The sequence below is a fragment of the Pseudorasbora parva genome, chromosome 9 (genome assembly GCF_024679245.1).
Source record: "Pseudorasbora parva isolate DD20220531a chromosome 9, ASM2467924v1, whole genome shotgun sequence".
Taxonomy (NCBI): Eukaryota; Metazoa; Chordata; class Actinopteri; order Cypriniformes; family Gobionidae; genus Pseudorasbora; species Pseudorasbora parva.
The window spans coordinates 35,330,024-35,352,509 of NC_090180.1; the positions used below are offsets into that span (position 1 = coordinate 35,330,024).

Genomic DNA, 22,486 nt, shown 5'->3' on the forward strand with positions numbered 1-22,486 from the left:
CAAGTCTTGACACTAATGATGCATTTTGTTCTCCTTGAATGGGTTTTAGGAAGCTACTAGTTATAACATGCATTATTTATAGTCTATTTTGGGGTGAATTTTAGAATGTCTGAATGAATTTAGTAAAATTAAGAATTATGTTAACACATTATGAATTCGGAATCACATACTATATATGGCAAAAAATAGAATTCGGAATCACATACTATACATGGCAAAAATAGTAGAGTAGGCCTAGTGGGTATGCTAGCCTAGCCTATGTGGTTCTAAATTCAGGAACAGTGTTTGCAATATATATCTATTTTTTTTTTTTTTTTACAGTGACAATTGTTTCAAAGCAGCTTCACAGTGTTAAACAAGACAATATTGCAACGAAATTTGATTTGGCTATACAGAAGTTCTGGAGAAAATAGTGATGTTATCAGTTTATTTTAAATTAGCGACAATGTTCAAATACTGTATCAAGCATTTTTTCAAGCCAAAACGGTCACTATATGATATATTACAGAGTGTCTGTCACTTTTTAATGTGTAGTTTTACACATATTTATTAAAAAGGAATATTTAGTAAACTAAAGTAAACTTTTTATTTAATGCAAGTGTATGAATTTTGCTACAACGGTCATCCCGGGCATTAGATGGCGCTATAATCGTTTGCATTCTCAACATGTAACATACAAGAAGCAGAACGCCGCTTCTGGTTATTATCTGAAACATGGCGCTGTCTAGTGTATTGCGGAGTGAGTCTGCTGATTTCTCGGATCGTTTTGACCGGCATTTTTCGCGCGGTTGTGGCACCAACCAGACGGATCTCGGCTTTGGAGACGCACTGAGTGACAGTCTGAACTTTGCCGTGAAACCACTGGGTGAAGAGGATGAACAGGAGAGAAAAATCGAGTTTCTGCATGGCACGACCACCTTAGCATTCAAAGTAAGTTCATTTAGCCAGCAGCTAATAGCATCTGGCCAGTTTGAAAACACCGCTTTACCATGAATCTCTCCATAACGTAATAATTATGACACGTGTGTCTTTTAAAAAAGTGACCTGATGTTTATAGAGCGTTTGTAATAAATTGAAGAAGGCGAAATTATTAAGTTACTAGTTCGCCAAGTAACGTAAGTTACCAGTGTTTTCTCGTTTAACTTGTTAATACTTTATTTTGTAATACCTTTTACTTAATACTTTAAATCTCTAAAAGCCTTAATGGAAGTTTAAATGAGGGGGGATTACAGTATTAATAACGTTACAACTGTAGCAAAGCTGGAGTCTATGCTAATGTAAGATTGTCAGAAACACCCATAATGACACAGCAACTAATGTGCTAACTTTACTGCTTTTATCATTGACTACGTTTACATGGACAACAATACTCCGATATTAATCTGATTAAGACAATACTCTGATTAAGAGGCTACCATGTAGACAGCGATTTCTAATGACCTTAATCTGATTAAAGTCATAATCTAACTACACATAAATCGGATTAAGACGTGTGGAGTATGCCTATTTTAGTCGCATTATCGGAGACATGTACACACCTTAATCTAACTATTAATGTCGTGTCGGAGATTTCGCCGCATTCTGTGACAGGGCACATAACGTTACGCACAACAGAGAAGTGCAGAGGGGAGGCTTTGTGGGTTGGAGCCTCTGCCCTTTTTTGAAAATTAATCAAAAGTGCCCATTTCAACAATCATCGATAATATTGTGGCCAATAAAACATAATTGGAATTATACTTAATATAACAACGTCTACAAAAAACAGTAACAAATGGCGTTAAAGTCCCGTTTATCTTTTACGTATCTGTAGGTCTGAAATGTCGTTGCCATAACGCGTTGCTATGGGCGGTGTGTGTTTCGCTTGACTGTTCATTGTGAACACTGCGTCCTCTCTCTATATTTTTATTTTTGTTGTAATTATTATGCTCATTGTAAAAGTAAAATACAATAAGTTTGTATCTGTAATCGCAAACCAGATGGGTCATTCAGTGAACGCCTGTGGCTCGACGGCAGGAAAAACAATCCAAACAGTCACGATTTTTAAACCTTTTTCATCATTAAATCAAAGCTATTATTATAAATGTAGTCTGTCGATAAGGAGGAAAGAGGGGCAGTGTCTCTTCAAAAAAACAGAAAGAGACAATACATAATATTACAAAAATAAACCAACGTAAATGTAGATATAAAACATTATAAAAACGCATGTTTTGTTATACTTCTTAATGTAAAGTAACACTGTCCAACAGCGACACCCGCAGGTGAAGTTACAGCGGGTTTCCTGAGCCCATAAAATTAACACACCTGCCAAAGTCGCGCTATGATTGGATGTTGGAGAACGTAGTGTGGCGTGGGGTCGTAATGACGTGCCATAATCGATCTATGTTCTGTCACATGTAAAACGGGAACATGAACGGAGTACTCTAAAAGCAACTCATGTAAACACCTTAATCAGAATATTGTCTTAGTTAGAATAAGGTCAATAATTAGATTACTGCTGTCCATGTAAACGTAGTCACTGTGTACTACAGCGTCCAGTTGTAGCTTGTTCATGTGATTCTGATGAGTAACGTTAAGTGATTTTGTCAGAAAGTTATGCAGACATAATTACATTTATTAGTGGACTAAACACGGTGAGTTTGGGTTATTGACAAATGTTTTGTAAATTCACTGCTTCATAGCAACACTATTTAACACTTTTGTTAAGGGTTCACTACATGTAGTTTTAAAATGTGTATTTTTTTATTTATTATAAATTGAACATTGTTATATAACATTTAATTAGAATATTAATAATTAAAATATAATAAATACATAAATCCCTGACAGCCATACTGACATTTTAATTGCCCTCAAGTTCTGTATGCATTTCTTTGTTCTGAACACGAGAAAATATTTTGAAGAATGTTGGTAACTAGACAGTTGATGGACCCCATGATTACTGACATTCTTCAAAATATTGTCTTTTGTGTTAATAAATCGACATTAGCATCTGACTTGAGCATTAAAGGAAAAAGTATACGAAATTATATATATATATATATATATATATATATATATATATATATATATATATATATATATATATATATATACACATATATACACACACCCTGATATATACTCACAGTAGGTTTGTGCTGTTTCATCCAGTCCATAGTGACTATCTTCCTCCCAGCCATTAAATAATACATGTAATATAAATTTATATGTAATAATATAAATTATACATTCATTATTAATTACTAAACTTATCTGGGGGTAATAAATCAAGCAGAAATAAAATTCTGGGTGCAATGGTATCTTCCTAAAACTTTACTAATTTCCCTTTTAACTCCATGCCAAGCCCAGTACCCCTGTATTTTGGCACTACATGTCATTTAATGTCTTCAGTGGCAAACTTATTTGAGTGGGTGGCACTAAATTGCATTGAGTTAATACATTATTCTCAAGCATGTATTAGTATATTTGGTAGAACAAATAAATGATAGCTTATCGATATCAAATAGTGTCATTCTGTTTGAAGTCAACAATATTCACTTACAATGACTGCACTGATTGGCTGATGAATCTTTTTATGGTACTAGTGACATTAAAATCTGCAGACAGGATCAAATATAACTAAATATTAGTGAGTATATGTTTTTGAAAAAATAAGAGAACCTTGCAACTTTTGAAAACCTTGACTCCTTTTTTTTTAAAAAACACTTATTATTCAGATTAAAGTGCCCCAATTATGCTTTTTCTTTCATACAGTGCTGTCCTGGAAGAGTTTGGTTCATGTTGTCAACATGTTGAGAAGAGACTGTTTTCTGTGCTAATGGTTCCAATGGGACTCGCGCTGGAGTTGATATGGAAAAAATGACAGCATAATTCAAAAGAATCAGAACATTATTACTGGTTATGGTCTATTACTGAACCGATACCGAATTGTCCTTGACTGCATCGGGATGCATCAAAGAAACGATTAATTTTGACACCCCTCATTACCATTCTTATCACTGCGTATACCAGTGCTTAGAAACCTCTTGAGATGAAATTCATATATGATAATGAGCGTTTTGTTTCGAACACACGCTGTAAGTGGTAGACCAATCACAGCAGACCGGGCCACTAGGCTCTTGGATTATAGGGGTTTTGAGAGACTGAATCTGTGAACAAACCGTTTTCAGACTCTTTGCGTAATGTGTAATGCATATTATGAGGGAATTTAAGCGTTTTTTGACCTTGCATTGTAGAAGACAGCCAAAACTAAATTACATTTTTTTAATGCAGATTTATTTGTATAGCACTTTTTATACACAATGGTTATTCAAAGTAGACTGTTTAAACCCAGCCTGATTTGCCGGCGATTTGATTTCGCCCGCAAACTCCGTCTGGAAACCTGTTCATTAATTTCAACTGCTTTTATTACACTTCTGCGGGAACCAATCACAGACTGGCTTATCCACCTGGCGTGCTATTGGTGGGTTTAACATCATGAACGATAGAGAAGCAAGGGGTCTTTGCCCGTTAATCATGCCACTTGTGGTCTGATTGGTTGAAGGACTATCCAGTTGCGTACTGAGACATTTGAATAATGCTCATTGTTCACGCCTTTTGTGCAGTAAAAATGAATAGCAGACTTCTCAGACCAATGTTTAATCTTAAATTAAGCATGGTCTGGTGATAGTCAGACAATTCAAAGTGCTTTACACAGAAAATGAATTAAAATGTTCATAAGAAATAAAATATAAACTATACAAATATAAAATCACTAAGTTAGGGTACCCCTATCTGGAGATTTTGAAGGGATAGAAAAATGAAACTTATCCCATAATTTACTTACCCTTAAGCTATCCTAGGTGTAAATGACATTCTTTTTTCAGACTAATACAATCAGCGTTATATAAAAATATGTCCTGTGTAATCCATGTCTTATAATGGCAGTGAATGACAGCCCAAAATTAAAAAAGTGTATTCATCCATTATAAAAGTGATTCACACAGCTCCAGGGGGTTAATAAATGCCTTCTGAAGCGAAGCAATGGATTTTTTTTTTTGTAAAGTAAAATCCATATTTAACATTTTATAAAGTAAAATATATTGCTTCTGGTGGACCACCTTCTATGTTCAACTTACAAAGAAAGTGTAACGCCTCTTGCAGTTCAAAATGCTTACACTACTTCCAACGTCATCGTCGTGCCACTTAAGCTTTTTTTTGGTAAGTTGAATACAAAAGGTGGTCCGCCAGAAAAGACAACTGTCATATACACCTAGGATAACTTGACGGTGAGTAAAAATGATCCCTTTAAAATGGCATAAAAGCATAATGTAATAATAATAATAATAATTCATTACATTTATATAGCGCTTTTCTAAGCACTCAAAGCGCTTTACATAGAAGGGGGAGTCTCCTCAACCACCACCAATGTGCAGCATCCACCTGGATGATGCGACGGCAGCCATATTGTGCCAGAACGCTCACCACACACCAGCTGATTGGTGGAGAGGAGACCGAGTGATGAAGCCAATCAGGAAATGGGGATTATTAGGAGGCCATGATGGACAGGGGCCAATGGGCAAATTTGGCCAGGATGCCGGGGTTACACCCCTACTCTTTATCAAAGCACTGGGATTTTTAACGACCACAGAGTCAGGACCTCGGTTTAACGTCTCATCCGAAGGACGGTGCTCTTTGACAGTATAGTTTCCCCATCACTATACTGGGGTGTTAGGACCCACACAGACCACAGTGTGAGCGACCTAGGTTTCCCAGTTGGTCTCCCATCCAGGTACTGACCAGGCTCAGCCCTGCTCAGCTTCAGTGGGAAACCAGTCTTGGGCTACAGGGTGATATGGCTATTTAACGTTATTATACATCAGCATTTTAGCCTGACGCCATCATACTCAGATTCATACTCAGACTGTGATTATGGGCATGTTTCAACCGAACCAGGAAAGAAAATGCCTCTGCACTCAATTGGACAGACCTACAGCCAATCAGAGCAATGGAGTAAGTGACGTTTTTTTAGCTTGATAAACCACGGTGCATAGTTGTCAACAGATCTCAACTGCACGCTGGAAGTAGAAGATGAGTGTAAACAATCTTTGCTGGTGTTGTAAAAAGAATTTCAGGATAAATGTAGTACTTACCAACACGATCATGATTTTTGAGAGAAATAGTAAAGGTGAATATATATGAGCAAGTTCTCTCTTTAGGATTGGAACAAATTCAACCCAAGCACCCTTTAGTGAAATGGATGATTGTTACTGTTTATAATCTGTCCATCATCGTATAAAGCCCGCTTAACAATTTGATTGGTCTGAACAGCTCTGGTTACTCCATAACAGATCAAGTCCAGACCGAACTTCCCGACCTCAAATATTGTGGGCAGGGCTAAGTCCAGTTGGCATCCAGGCTATCAGCATTTTGTTGTTTTCTGTAAAATCAAGAAGATTTAAATACAGTGAAATGTAAAAAATAAATAAGTGAATAAATGTGCGAGATTCATTAATATTTTTCCCTCATCTGTCTCAGTTTCAGCATGGTGTCATTGTGGCCGTGGATTCCAGAGCAACAGCCGGCTCCTATATCGCTTCACAAACAGTGAAGAAGGTGATTGAAATCAACCCGTACCTGCTCGGCACTATGGCCGGTGGAGCCGCGGACTGCAGCTTCTGGGAGCGCCTGCTGGCCAGGCAGTGCCGCATCTACGAGCTGCGCAACAAAGAGCGCATTTCGGTGGCAGCTGCCTCTAAGCTACTGGCCAACATGGTGTATCAGTACAAAGGCATGGGCCTCAGCATGGGCACGATGGTCTGCGGCTGGGACAAAAGAGGGCCAGGTAAATATCATATGCATGTGTAAAGTGAATTACAACTGGTTAGACAAAGTTTTAATTGTGAGTTGCATTTGGTCACAATTATATAACCAAAATACAGGGCACAATTATATAAAAGTATATATTATAATAAAATATAAATAGTATATTACACACAGTGCTAATAATAAATACACTATACATACCAATAAAAGTGTAAATAATTTATAAACATATTGCCTTGTTAGACAGTTGTTTTTTGTGTGTTTCATTTGGCCACAATTATATAAAATTCTATAATATTTATTATGATAAGTATAAATACTTATATATTTAGGGCTGCACGATTGACACAAATAATTACATTTTATAATTAAAATTATTCCCTTGAAATTGTAATTGCGATTTATTAAATAAACATAATTTACATTGATGTTTTTAATAGCTTTATATACCATTGTCTGAAGCAACTGAATGCAATATTTCTAGTACAAAAATAGGATATAAAAATAATGAAATTGGTTCCCTGAGAGCTAAATGTACCCCAGGGTCATTTTCCTGTTTGCATTCATACCGCCAGTAGTAACTCTGAAGTGACGTAAGCTATGCTTATTGTTATGACTTTTATTTTGACGGCGCTGAGAATGCCAGTGTCTGAGCACAGAGGGTTCACATTCTCTGCATTGATTATCTTACAGTCTTTTTAACAGTCCTGTCTAATATGTGAAATTAGGTAGAACATTTATACGAAGAAAGTAGACATTATAAGAAAAAGAATTAGCGTTTGCCGTGTGGTTGATGTCCAATGTCACTAGCTGAGCAGAAATACGTAATCACGTTTCGCTTGCTCTCCTCAAAGTTGTCTGTCTGTCTCCTTAGCATAAGGGTTGAGAGTTCCATATAATCACCATTTTCCACATTTGTTTTGTACTTGACATGCTTGCCGTTGTGCTGTTCTTTGAAACGACAGAGGATTTGGATGAATTGTTCTATAACCCATCAGGAAACGGTGGGGAGAAGTACACACTAGACCCTAGTAGTTGAGATTCGCCTCACAATGTAACATGCTCTAAACACACCCTCTTAAGCATGCTTAATAAGCGGCTTAGTGGATTCTTTTTTGTTTTTTGGTAATCGTGGCTTTGAACGATTACATAATCGTGGCATCCGTAATTTTAATTGCGATTAGAAAGTCGATTAATTGTACAGACCTATATATTATAATTTAATACGCACATTACACTGGTAATGTCACACACACACACACACACACACACACGCACGTAATAATAAATGCACTACATACTTGCATTTACAAAAGTATTGCCTATGTACTTATTTTTTGGAACCAGTAATTATGCTTTGATATAGGTATTGCTTCTGTTAACAATTGATTATTTTCTAGGTAACTCAAATGTAAAGAATTGGCATTAACATTGTCGCCAATATAACATTTTTATGTAAACTTTCTTCACTATAAATAGACCCCTAGTTAATATTCTCTCATAAAATTGTCTTGTGAGTACTGGGACTGAGGATTATGGTAATTACATTGTTTGTTTTACATATTTGGTTTTTACAATAATATTTGCTTTTAATTAAAGGTGATTGCGATTCCTTTGAAAGGAATCCATTTGCATCTGGAATAGCTTAGTGATGTAAAAGATTGTCAGAAGGGGACGTGTTTTTTTTGTGCCATTTATGTTTTGAATGATTGCTGTAGTTGGCATGGGGACAAATTATGTGATTATTTTCTCTGCTGATTTGACCCTGCCTTTCTGCTGAAACAGCTTTGTAAAAATAGCTCTATCGCCATAATTTCCTGCCAGACTCCAGCGGTAGCCGGATTCTGGTTTTAATATGCAGCACCATGACTTTGTTTTTTAGATGAATCACAAACTTCCACATTAATGGACTCTCAAGACCTTTGCTTTTCTAGAAAATGATTGATGTCCATTTTTCTTAATTGGACATTGCATTTAGATCTATAAGAGGCTTTTAATCTAATGGTCTTAATGGTTAGCTCTGCCCATTTTCAGTTCATTCTGTTTTTTCCTAACACAAGGAGTGCAAGCCTAAATGAAGCACAACTGACTGAGAAAGACTAAGATAAATTACTGCTACAAAATGCGGTTCAAAAGCATGAGTGCACAAACCAGGGAGCTGGTTTAACAAGAACCACCAGATGGCGACATAGCGCTCTGTGATAGTGATGCGTCCTTCAATTGCAGACACAGGGGTGTTGTAACTGCTCTACATCACGGCCAATGTGTTTAAAGAGGCCCTGCACAGTGACACAGTAATGGGAAATCAATATGCCGGTGAATGTGGGCCAGGAGGGAGCAACACCATGATGGACGCGGCTCTCAGCCAGGGCAATCGGGTCGCATGCAAAAACCCGTCAGCTCGATCAATTGGGGTTTATGCCGTGACACAGTCTAGTGTGGCCCCTGAAAAAAACCAACAACCTTTGCCTGGCAGGCAAACAAAATTACGTGGTAAATCTTCCAATCAATTTTGCAAGTAGTGATTGCTGTTAGAAGTTCGATAGCTGCACTAGCTGCGTTGTGATTCAATAGAGAGGTAAATGTTGTGCAAATTGAATCAATCTTGATTTAACAGAGCACATTTACTGCCTTAACAATGTATGGCAATCTTATTCCTGTGATTAAGGGTTTGCTGTGAGAAAAACATTTAATAAAAGCTATGGCATGGTTCTTCTGACAAACATGGTGATAATAAAATTTAATGCAGTGCAACTTCTGTTGAGACTACTGTTGACGCCCCAGAGCTTTAGCCCTTGTGTTATTAGAGCCGTTCTGATGCGTGCTCTTTTTGCTGGTTGAGTTATGAACTCTGTTTACAACTGGTATTAAAATGAATTTGTGATTCGATCACAATGGGGTCCAAATGTTGTGTGATTCAGTCACCTACTGTTATCAATTAAGCTTTGAGATAAAATGAGTTTTAACATTTATTCGGGAATGGCCCTAGTCAGACGGTAATTGTTTCTCGTGGGGTCGTAATGTATTTTCATCATTGACAGGAGCTAGTCAGTGATTTTTATTGCCGTCCGAATCAAGAGTGGCAGAGTGTGCTTTTATATGCACGTTCTTAAGCCGATTATGCCTAATAAGCTGACAATGAACCTGGTCATGTAAACGAGGTAACCCGTTTTCTTTTATAAGAAGAATGAGCATTAACCGTTTGGGACAGGTAGATTTTGCACTGCATGTAAACACATTAACCTGCTTTCTGACGGTTTATTGAAGTGTGCATGTGATAGGTGACAAACACACAAACTTAGAGCACATTCAAACGCATCCAGACAGAGCGAGCTAGCCTTTTGCATGAAATAAGGACATGCTTCACAAACGCAGATTCTTTTAAGACCCAGAAAATTGTAAAGATGTGTTCTTCTCATCTCATGCAGCAGAAGTAGAAGAGGTTCAGTCAAAATGCGGCATCTGGAACTGCAAGAGGGATAATATGAGCCGTAAATCTCCCGCTGACGCGGCGCACACTTTATTTAACATCACAACTGACGTAACATTTGAAAAACTCTGAGCCAGATACTGACATTATAATTTTTAATGTCACTACAAGGAAATAACGGTAACCCGGTTTATTAATAAAGTCATGTAAATACAGTTTACTTGCATTGTCAGTTTACTGGTTTGCATGTAAACGGGGAAAACTGATTATTTCAATAAGCAGAGTTTTTTTTTGTGAGTTATCAGCTCCCACCACCCAAGTAAAAATCCCTGGTTGAATTACCTACTTTTTTTTTTTTTTTTTTTGGACAAACACCAACGTCGTGCTGTAATTTAAGTATCTCTTGAGTTTTCTAGAATATATAAATTAAAGTGGTGATGAATTGAGAAATCAACTTTCCTTTGAGCTTTTTATATATAAAAGGTCATGGTAATATAAGAATATCCTGTAAGTTTCAGAGCTGAAAACTTCCTTGTTAGTCAAAGAAAAGCTTTTATAGACACCAGGCTCAGCAAATGGTCCTGTGCCTCATCCTTACGTCATCGCGTGACAAAACACACGTCTACAGCTTGTCTAATCCAGTAGCCCTGCCCACCGACTCATGAAGGGCTCGTGCTAGCTGGTCAACAACGATAATCATGTCGTGGAAGATTAAGATATTGCGCTATTCCTGGTTGGAACACAGTCGCTGCATAAGCTTCCTTCAGATCCTAATATTAGGAATGTGTGGTTGAACTTTATTTTGAATGAAGTTTCAGCTCACGTGGGGAAGACAGTGTTGTTCACTTCATTTCACTGCGGAATCGTTTGTAAACAAATCTCCAGTTGATGCTGGATTTGTATCCGACAGGTATGGTGCAACACACCGATGTGAGTAAAACGTGTTTTTTATATATAATAGTATTGCATTGTTATCGATCGTTTTGCTTGTGTAAGTGTCTAACAGAGCATAACTTTAGCACACTGGACTCGCAAAGCCCGGCAGGCTGATGAATCTCAATATATTCCGTTATTGTTCTACTATTCTCTCTCTTGAGTTGACATCAGTTGGGCGGCAGTGGCTCAGTGGTTCATGCAGATTGTCTACAAACCAGAAGGTTGGTGGTTCCATCCCTGGTTCCACTTGACCAAGTGTTGAGGTGTCCATGAGCAAGACACCTAACCCTGCTCCCGACGAGCTGGATGGCGCCTTGCATGGCTGACACCGCCTTCGGTGTGTGAATGAGAGAGTGAATGGGTGAATGTGAGGCAAGATGTAAAGCGCTTTGGATGGCCATAGGGTCTGTTAAAAGCGCTATATAAATCCTGTCCATTTACCATCCATCCAGTCCATTTACCATCTAAAGGGTGGCGCATGTGTAAGTGCGCGTGGTTTGCGCTTATACCGTCTGATCTTGCGGGCTATGTGTAATATAAAAATAATAGTACAATCAATCTCAGTTCGATGAGAAATAAATCATTGTGTTTGTTTGATAAAGACGTTTATGAGCCCTGTGGTTGAGAGAATCATTCTGGTTGCTGCTTCTCCCTCAATCTCTCCTCTCCCTCGTGAACTGACAGGGGAGCTTAAGCTCATTAAATATGCAAATATTATCCAATCCTAGCCGTGGACGTTTACTTCCAAGTCTCCACTGCGGCACTCCTAACAAAACGCCAGTGTTTTGGAGAGTCTCAAAACCAGTGTAGAAAATAGCCTATTGCTTATTGATTATGATGTTTTTGAATGTAAAAAACACACAAACATCATTAGTTGACCTCAGACAACAGTATAAAAAATTAAAAAATCCAGTTCATGACAAGTTTAAAAATTCACTGTTTATATATTTTTTTGACCACTGCAGAACACCGTACAGTTACGCTTTGCTGTAATTTGGATTCGTTTTAAAGATCTAGCCTTTTATTACTGAAATGCTGGCAAGTATTTACAATCACCACTGTATTTTTTTTTTTTTTACTTGAAAGAAATAGCTAATGGAGCACTTTCATTTTAACTTATATAAACTAATATAATGTATTTTACCGGAAAGTTTAAAGCTAATAACCATTAATATTTGAAGTACTTGAAGTGCAGTGTTAGGTTGCATCATGCAGTTTTTGTCCTAAAAAGTAAATGTGATGTTTTTTACCTCAATAAATTTAAGGTCATTCCTATTTTTTGTGTTATGTTCTATTATATTAACATTAAAAGCACACTCTTTTTTTCACCAAAATAACAGTAAAGAGTAAAAAAACCCCCTGAATTCCCAAAAATGTTAACGGAAAAAAAGGAATCTGCAAAAATTAAAATGGAAAATACGGAATTTGCAAAAATTAAAACGGAAAAAACGGAATTTGGGAAAAAATAAAGCTGATTTTATCCACAACTTTCCTGCAAGTCTTAGTGGGCGTCGCCATGACACTCGATACTTCCGGTTGACGGTATCTCAGTTCCGGTTTAGCACAAATAACAGTTATGCTGCGTTCACGCTAGACGCGAGTAACGCGAATAAATAGCGCATAACATTTTGACTCTATTCGCTTCATTCACTACACAACAGACGTGAATTTGCGTCACGGGAGGGGCTTCTGCCAGACAGCAGCAGTCGTCAGAAGGACGAGCCGAGTTGAGGCTGCTCTCGCTGGGGTTGATGAGCGCTGAGTGCCTGGGTCTCACCTCCGAAACCTACTTGCTTCCATAAACCATGCAACATAAACGGACCCGTTTAACATGTTGTCTAGCACCCTACGCACTCCATTCAATGCCCAACGAGCTTCAAATAAACTCAAGAATTGTGATGTTGAAGTAATATTTATATTTTAATATTTGTAAGTTAATTGTTGAAATCATGTCAGACATTGTCAGTAGACTTTTTTTTAATCAACATGAAAATAGATGCAAGAACTTCAATTAATTTAAGTGCATTGTAATAAAAATTAACATTTCATTGCTGTAAATGTAATTATTGAGTTTATATAATATATTAGTTTAACCTATTTAAAATACAGCAGTACAAATCATTTTTTGCAAGGGGTGTGTTTATTGTTTTCAATAATTTACAGATTTAATGTGTAGCAAGACCGCTCTAACAACCTAATGTTAAATAGAGACCTGCACTCCCGCAGGACCCAGCACAACCGAGTGCGGCGTGGGATAATATTTGATGGTGAATGCGGCAAGATATTTTTGTGTGCGAGTCGCAGGAAAATAAAATCATTTTGTGGGACTCTCGCAAAGTGGAAATATCTAACAAAATAAATAACTAGAAACAAATAAACCTTTATTTATAATAAAATAAAATCGATGTACAGGCGCATGAACGGAAGGTAACTCTCGCGTGGTTCATAGGAACAGCCAAGCCTACCACACAGTGGTAAAATGTGTGCACCGCATAACTCAGGTGAATCGCTTAGTGCTGTAGATATTAGTAAGTTCTTGTAAGATAGTCAGATCCATATTCGACCATCTGGGGCATGTGATCATTTTGCCTGAAGCGTTGTTGTAAAAGTCTACTCCTGAATCCTCATAATACAACCAAGCGTTTAGCTGATAACAGCACAGACTAATGTAAACCGGAAGTTCGTTACCGGCGTCTTCTACGTTGCCATAGCGATCATGGGAAAGGTCAGAGTTCGGGAAAGTTGTGGAAAGGGCCCTACGTTAATAACCATAGTCCCATCCCGATTCTTTTCCACTGGCTGTGAGGTGTAGACCACATGTCCCAAGTTTCTGAGCTCAAACTTCAAACTACACCTTTGTTTTGAATAGGCGCCCTCTAGCGGATGGAAAAATTACAAAGTGCAGCTTTAAATAATTAAATAATAATCTTTTCTTCTTATTAAGTTAAATATGCATTTATTATACCAGTTTTATTTACAGCATAAAGTAATATTGACCACGTGAGCAGCTCATTCCCAGGTGCGCGGGATCACAAAACTCACACGTAATACACATTTATTTTTTTACGGACTTCCACATGAGCAACAAATACCATCCAAATAGGGCTTAAGTGTGATTTTCAAAAGACTCTCTTCATGCATGATATCTGCATTTTTCTTTTTGTATCTTTCTACTTTACATTCTTTTTGTATCTACTTATAATTTGTTCTCCAATGGCTTGTTGTGCACCTACTGTGAAAGCATAGGCAGCTTCTGTCCTGCCTGGAGCTGTAAATATCAGCAGGACTGCTATCTCAGACCTATGAAGCTCTTTCAACTGGCATCTTTTCATGTTCCGTAGACACGGACCGGTGCTGTGCATGCATGCTTAGACGTCTGTACACAGAGTTGCTTTGCTTTCTGAGCAGCTGCACTCATCAGCGGCACTCTTAACCAACCATGGCTGTGTGACAATCAGCAGAGCAGTCAGCCAATCACCTGCGTATACTCCTTCCTTTTGTCTTGAAGTTGCCATTCATACACGCAGACAGCCGCTCTTTCAGTCTTGCACATCTAACTGCCTGTCACCTTTGTGATGGAGTGCATGGAGCCTGGCTGTCGTAACATCCTGAGATCGCTCCCGCTTCGGCGCCTCTCCTTTACGATGGCTCGCAAATTCAAGTGCCTCTTTTGTTCACCTTTACTTCCCCACCCTTTCTCAGCGACGCAGGTAGCATGCAACGGCCGTTGTGTGATAAAGCGATCCCAGGTGTTGTACGTTTAAAAAAAAAGTCCCAGTCTGCTGAAGTACCCTCGCACTCCGCTCCTAATGAGAACCCGGTGCCTTGCGGCTGAAAGAGACGTCCTATTGCATTTTTAACCTGTTTTTAGTCGTCACACGTGGCTCTACAAAATGGTAAATTACCTTGCATATATTGAGGGAGCTGTACCGATTATCAGGTCGAGCTAACGATGCGTACAGAGGGTGTAATTTGCTTGTTGAAGGCGTCTGAGCCTCACTTTCTAAGATTGTCCTTAAAATGTCTCTGTGAGCTGATTTCGGGGTCTTTGAACTTTACTCAAACTTTCCCGAGTTCAAAAGGAATATTTCAGGTTACATTTCCAATACTAGTGATTTTCTTCACCTTGCGGTCAGACTAACTCGCTCGCTCATTAACGGGATAGTTCACCTAAAAGGGCTGGATATGTGATTAATTGTTAAATAATGTAATATGCGTTAATGCAGTGATGCTTTAAGTGTGTTAACTCAATGTGATATAATAGGACCAGCATGTTTCATGCTCTTTTGGTGCCTTGGGCTGACTCATCTTCTCTGACTAGTTTGGCATCACAACAGCTTGTTGTCGTGTCACACACGTCATCGGAGAGCACAGTCTCACTCAAAGTAACAGTTGTTATATCCATTCAACATTAGTGTAATTGAAATGTATACATTTTTTAAAACACTTATTAGGCTTTTTAATTTAAGTGAACTTAAAACAATCTTCACATAAACCCATAATGTCATATTTACCTTCATACAGGTAGGAAATATACAGATATTGAGACATTATCAAACAGTCTGCACTGCATAAATTAGAAATGAAATATAGATTATTCCTTATTAAAGCTATAAAAGTTCTTTTGTTGAGAGCAGTGGATAATTTTCTCTGTTAGATTTGTTCTTTGATTAACTTTAATGACAGACATGATTAGTGGCTGCTGTCCCTTTAAGAACTTTCACTTTCTCACAAGTCTTTTACTTTGATTAAAGGTGGGGTAAGTGCTTTCTGGTAACCGTTGTTGACATTTCAAATCACCAAAACAAACACGCCCCTACCCCGAAAAGGGTCTCGCACCTATTTTGATAGCTCTGCCCTACACATACGTAACCTAGGCAACAACGACTACAGCAGAATCTGTGTGTTACAAATCTAGATTACGAATATTCAAGGAAAAAGTCACCCCTTCCATTACAAAAACACAAACCGTTCTCATGAATAACTTGATAGTACACAAGCATGACATTCCAACTAACGACATATTACAATTATGACAAGTTTAGAGTTAAAGCGATCACAAAAACACAAACGGTTCTCATGATAACTCGATAGTACACAATTACGATAGTCCAGCTAACGACATATTACAATTATGACCGGATAAGGGTTAAATAGATCATGAAAAGAGGAAACAAACATTAGGAGTATAGCATCTCAGTTGTCGGACAAATTTTGTAAGCTGACACTTGAAACAGTGAGGAGATTTAGATGCTCCATACAGTGTGGAAATGAATGGGTCTTTATCATCACTGAAGTGAGCCACAATACAATCGCAAATGAACAAACAAGTGAACATGACACATATTGACGTAAAAGCCGGCATATATTACTTCTCGGCTAATGTCCATCGTGTTGTGTGTGTTGAATAATGAAGTGCACTGAGCGCTCTCTTCTCACCATCATTAGTAGACACACCCCTTACCTGCTGATTGGCTACAAGTTTATTGCACTCGGCCCGAGTCCGTTTTGAAATAACACTTACCCCACCTTTGAAGAACAACTGAAATTTAAGTAGCAGAAGCAGCAGCAAATAGATGAACAATATGACATTTGAATTCTAACTAAGGCTCTATCTTCACAGCTGAGGCTCGAGCATTACTCCTAGCTTTGGAAAATATTGAGATGTGTCAAGAAAGGAACTTTTTAATTGCCTCTGACTCAAGGTCTTGTCTTCAAGCATTTGAATCTGTAATGACTGACCACCCCATAATTGTTGAAATTTTAACTAAGTTATATCTTTTAAAGAAGGAAAACTTTATTTTGCTGGGTTCCAAGTCACATAGGACTGAGTGGTAATGAGAGAGCGGACACTGCTGCCAGAGATGAGCTTGACCTGGAAGTATCTTGACTGTAAAATACATCCTTCTGTTTTTTTACCATTAATTAGCATATACACCACTAACAAGTGACAGGATGGGACGAATATATAAATAATAAACTGTATGAAATAACCCCCCGTATGAGAGAATTTCTTCTGTAACTTCAAATCAAGAAATGACTAGGTTATTTTCATTAGGTCCAGAATGGGTCACTCAAAACGTACACATTGGTTTCTATTTCTGGGCAAAAATTTTGTAAGAAAATTTGGCCAATATTTTAAAGCCAATAAATAATGGATTATTTACTTCATATAATGTAACGCTAGCCAAACCTTAAACTGGAAAAAACCTTAAACTGGAAAAAATTGCATGTGTTAACGCTGATGACACTAACTAAAATAATTATTGCACATTTCGATATGCTTATCACAATTTCTGTATTTTTGGTACATTGCAATCATTTTTATATATATGGTGCAGTCTTTTCACCCAAAAATAATTTACTCACCCTCATGTTTCAAATCTGTATTTCTTTTCCCCCTCTGCATAGCACAAAAAAAGTGTTTTTTGCTCAATACAATGAGGCCAATGTTGTTTTGCTGACTATTGTGTGGACCAAATCAGTTGAAACGTTTTTCAAAAATATATTTTATGTTCCAAAAGGTGAGTAAATGATGACGTTAATTGTTTTTGGGTGAACTATCTGGTTAACGGTCCATCTGCAGCCTGGTTCTGCTGTAGCACAGATGGGACGTAGTCACCATTACTGTAGGAGTTCGTTTTGTCATAGCGCAGCCTTTCGGACTCATGAAACTTGCCTTGAAGTGATCTGCTGCTGGGCCAGACAGTGACCCACCAGTTCACCAAGTGTGATCTGTGTCGTCCATCATGTTTGGGGAGAGGTCAGGTCTTCAGGTATAGATCAATAATTAATTCTGGTGTTTTTGGAGCGATCAATATCACCTCAGGTGCCGCTCCGGGTTAGACACTGTGTGTGCTTTTGCCCGGTCAGTATCTTGTCCTTAGCTTGCTTAGTATTAGCAAGATGTAAGCTCTTCTGTAATTTTTCATTTTTTTCCCCTCCTGCTTTTATGATGAAGCCCCTAGGTAACCAAGAGACAGAGCTTCAGCTACTGAGTATCCGGCTGTCAAAAAAATAAAAAAAAGTAAATCAACTGTTTCCCATGATTCCTTGTCTCGCATGTACTCATCGAGATGGATTTGACCTCGTATAGTTCAGAACATTATTTATGTTCATACTTCATAACATTACATCGATCTACTGAATTCTCTCTTAAGGGTTTTGCTTTTTTTTACGCTTTCATCTTTCGTGGAGGCGCCTGCCTTTTTAACACAGCAGGATACAGAGCAGTTCTGATGGTCTCTCTCTTCCTTCTGCTTTCCTCTGATCGCAGGGCTCTACTACGTGGACTCTGAGGGCAACCGTGTGTGCGGAGACCTGTTCGCAGTTGGTTCGGGATCCATGTACGCCTACGGTGTCGTCGACAGTGGCCTTCGCCAAGACCTGACCGTAGAGGAAGCCTGTGACCTGGGCCGCCGTGCTATCTACCAAGCTACTTACCGTGACGCCTACAGCGGAGGCCAAGTCAATCTCTACCACGTGCACAGCGAGGGTTGGGAAAGGGTCTCTCAGGAAGACGTGCTTCAGCTGCACCATAAATACCTGAGCGAGAAAGCATAGAGGGAGGGGATGGATTGAGATGAGGGAAGAGGCCAATTGAGTTTCAAAAGGATGGGTCAGACCAGTCGGATGAAGAATGTATGGCAGATTAGTGAAATAACCTGAAAGGCACTTCAGTTAAGTTAATGAAATCAAATCTGCTTTGAGGAAAGTTAATGCCAACTGTTTTGTAAGAGCTGGCTCGCCTGTGCATGAGAAACCCAAAGCTGTCTCTCTTCCTCTCATCTCCCTTTCTCTTGAAGTTAGATCAGTTTCCATTAGTTTTCTCATGCATGTTATTCGTTGATTTTTCAACCACAGTTCCAGTAGTATTACAACCCCATCCATTGCAGTTCTACTTGTTTGTGATTTATAAAATAAGGGGGCGCTGTATCCCAATGGACACTATGACAAGCCAAAACTCCAGTTGGCCAGCTCTCGCTGAGTGGGAGTGTGCTTCTGTTCTCTCACATCTCCCATGTATCTGCAGATACCACAGTTACTAAACCTACTCTCAATAAAACCTTGCATTTTTGCTATTTATGTGTTTTTTTTTCCCTTCTTGATCCTGATGTATTGGTTGGTAAGTGTTTTGACGGGTGTTCACAAGTTCTGCAGTGTCTTAAAATTGTTCGAAACTTGAGTCACACCTAATGTATGAATGTCATTGCATTAAATAACAAAATATCAAACCAGCTGCATCTGCAAAGTGCCAACAAATATATGCTATGTCTTTTCTCAGAGCTATACTTTTCTTGTCCTGGTATTTTTTTAGGTAACTTGTACCAAGATTATTTTAGTTAGGGCCGCATGATGTCCTTATAGGGTCTTGAAACCCTAAAACTATTTTTTTTGAGTTGTGAACATGTATGTACAGACTACACATCTCTGAAAACACTAAAGGTACTCATTAAAGGGGTACTTCAGCGCTGGGAAGATGAATCTGTATTTAAAATGGGTCATTAATATAGTAGAAATGTAAAATTATTTTTGAATTTGGTGCCTTCTAGACAGTACAAATACATTCAGAATGTATTTTTGTCTCATGGGGATGAAAGACAACAATTCCCAGAATACTTCGCTGCCCTATGAGGCCACTCCCAAATCCACCACTACTAGATTACTGGATCATTTGCCCACTGCTTTCATTTTCATATAATCAATTCAGTTAGAGAACAGGCACTACAATTAAAAACCGAACGTGTCTGTTCAATATAATGAGTGAGTCGCCACCACTGTCATGAATGAGCTGAATGAGCTCTCGTGATGAGAGCTGAGGTAAGTGCGACCGCTCGTGGCGTACATTCACAGTGCGTGTTCAGTCTGGTGCGTTTTCAGTTCATGCCTTTGGAAACTTAACTTTCATAGGAATTAATTTGAGAAGTTGAAATGCTTATTTTGCTCCGCATAGCTCCGTTTACATGAATGCCTGCAGCTGCAATCTGAGCTGTGAGTGCGATGGGGGAAGCACAATCATACAACTCCAGGGTTTCTACTGATACACAACCATATGCTAATCGCTGCAGTAACCCTTTATGTTAATACATAAGTGGAATTTGTTTTCCGGTTTGAAAAGTAAAGTCGGAGCAACGTCGTGGATTCTGACGACGATGCGTAATACCGGCAAGATCCAGAGTGCTGATTGGCTGCAGAGCTCCACTCCATTAGGGGCTGGACAAAATAGCTGACATCAACTGTTTTCTGCTTTTATTCATGAGAATGAACTCTTAATTAAAATATTGCGCTTTATTATGCAGGAGACTGCATTTTGGATGATTCTAAACATAAAAACGGTTTCTGCGCAAAAATCTGTTTATCAGCGTTCATGCGCGCACTTTTTATCACATCTTCAAATGAAATGTGTGTGCAAATAAGGACACCGATGCAGCTGTAGGTCTGATAATGAACGCGATGATACAATGGATTATTCCTGTAGTTGGACTGTAGTTTAATGACTTTAAATAATTAGTTTATAATGTAAAATCAAAATGCTAAAAAAGCCCCTTAAGAAATCTATACCTTAGTTAAAGGGGTCATGAACTGCATTGTTTTATGATGTTTCCTCTGCTGGACTTAAAATGATCGAATGCTTTTTACATCAAAAATTGTCATAATCTATAAATAAAAGCCATTTTTCCTACCCTGATTTTAGACCCTGATTTTACAGTTCAGTGTAAACGCCCACTGCCTGATTGGCTAATGTCTTTTCATTTTAGTTAAGTATTACTCTCTCTTTTTAGCGCATTTTTACTATTACAGCTCTCATGGTTAACTAAACGTGAAAAGTGTTGCATTACATTTAGATCTATGGCATTATATCCAGATCGTAGCATAAAAGTTTGCAGTGATGATCATTTTAGATCACACATGTTGAGTACACATGTTGAAAGCAGTGCTCTCGTCATTGCAACACAGTTTCTGTACACTAACGAATGCTTTCATCTAGCAGTGCAAACATGATATAGATAAGAGATTCGTTGAATAAAATGGGAGTCACTCATACTTTTGCTGTTTGATTGACGCAAAAGAGCTTTCTTTGATTGCTTTCTTTTAATTTAATAATCGTTAAATAACAGATTATTTTCATCCTACTAAGAGAAACCATGCAAATTGACGTTTAGCCACTGGTTTGATTTACTGACACAGACATCTGACTGTACATGAATCATTACATTTCAGATCAGGCATTAGAATGAACACAGTTACTTACATATTGCATTACTGTTGAGTCCAATATTTTGTAATCCTCGACAGCATGTTTATTGCTTGGTAACACGATCTGGTTTAATACCGGGCCTATTTTACATGTGTGAATTGGTGGGCGGGACTAAACAGGCAGTGATGAAGTAGGCATTGATCTTCTAACGCCACAGCCTAGCACATTCTGAGATTGAGCGTTTGCTGGTTTTGGTGTCAATAAAAGCTTTTCTTTGACTAACAAGGAAGTTTTCAGCTCTGACACTTAAAGGTGCACTACACTGTAAAATAATATTTAGAAAAAAAGTTACCTGGTTGCCTTAAATTTTTTAGTTCATTGAAATTAAATTTTTGAGTTAATACAATGAATTTTTTTTGAGATTCGACAACCTTTATTAAAATATTATTAAACAATTTTGTAAGCGTATTGGGTAATTTTGTGTGTTTTATTTCTGATGATGCAGTGAAACATGCCAAATAGTGCTATTTTCATGATTTATTAATTTTTTTATGTGGTTTAGATACAATAATATTTTGAGTTTCTATTTATTAAATAAGTGTCCTTCTTTGTATCAACTCAAATTTTTAATTTCAATAAACTCAAAATTTTAAGGCAACCAGGTTACTTACTTTTTTAAGTTAAACCAACAAAAACCAACAATAATTTTTTACAGTGTATGCAACTTTCCGTCCACTGGAGGGCGCCTATTCAAAACAAATGCGTAGTTTGATGACGCAAAGTTTGAGCGTAGTAGCCTATCTTGGGACATGTGGTCTTCACTTCACAGCCGGGGAAAAATAGGACATGGGCAGAAATCATGTTCATGGATGTCGTTATTAACGTTACTATACACTGTAAAAAATTATTTAGAAAAAAAGTTACCTGGTTGCCTTAAAATTTTGAGTTCATTGAAATTAAAATTTTGAGTTAATACAATGAACATTTTTTGAGATTCGACAACCTTTATTAAAATATTATTAAAAGATTTTGTAAGCATATTGGGTAATTGTGTGTGTTTATTTCTGATGATGCAGTGAAACATGCCAAATAGTGCTATTTTCATGATTTATCATTTT

At 37.9% G+C, this 22,486-nt stretch overlaps 1 protein-coding gene across 1 annotated transcript; it reads left to right on the forward strand.

The window, feature by feature from the left end:
• Positions 1 to 689: 689 nt before the first annotated feature.
• psmb5 (proteasome 20S subunit beta 5) lies at positions 690 to 19,251 on the forward strand. Its single transcript, XM_067452434.1, has 3 exons — positions 690 to 930; positions 6,517 to 6,823; positions 18,447 to 19,251. Exons 1-3 carry the CDS (start codon positions 715 to 717, stop codon positions 18,731 to 18,733), a joined length of 810 nt encoding a protein of 269 aa, XP_067308535.1. The 5' UTR covers positions 690 to 714; the 3' UTR covers positions 18,734 to 19,251.
• The last annotated feature ends 3,235 nt before the right edge of the window (positions 19,252 to 22,486 follow it).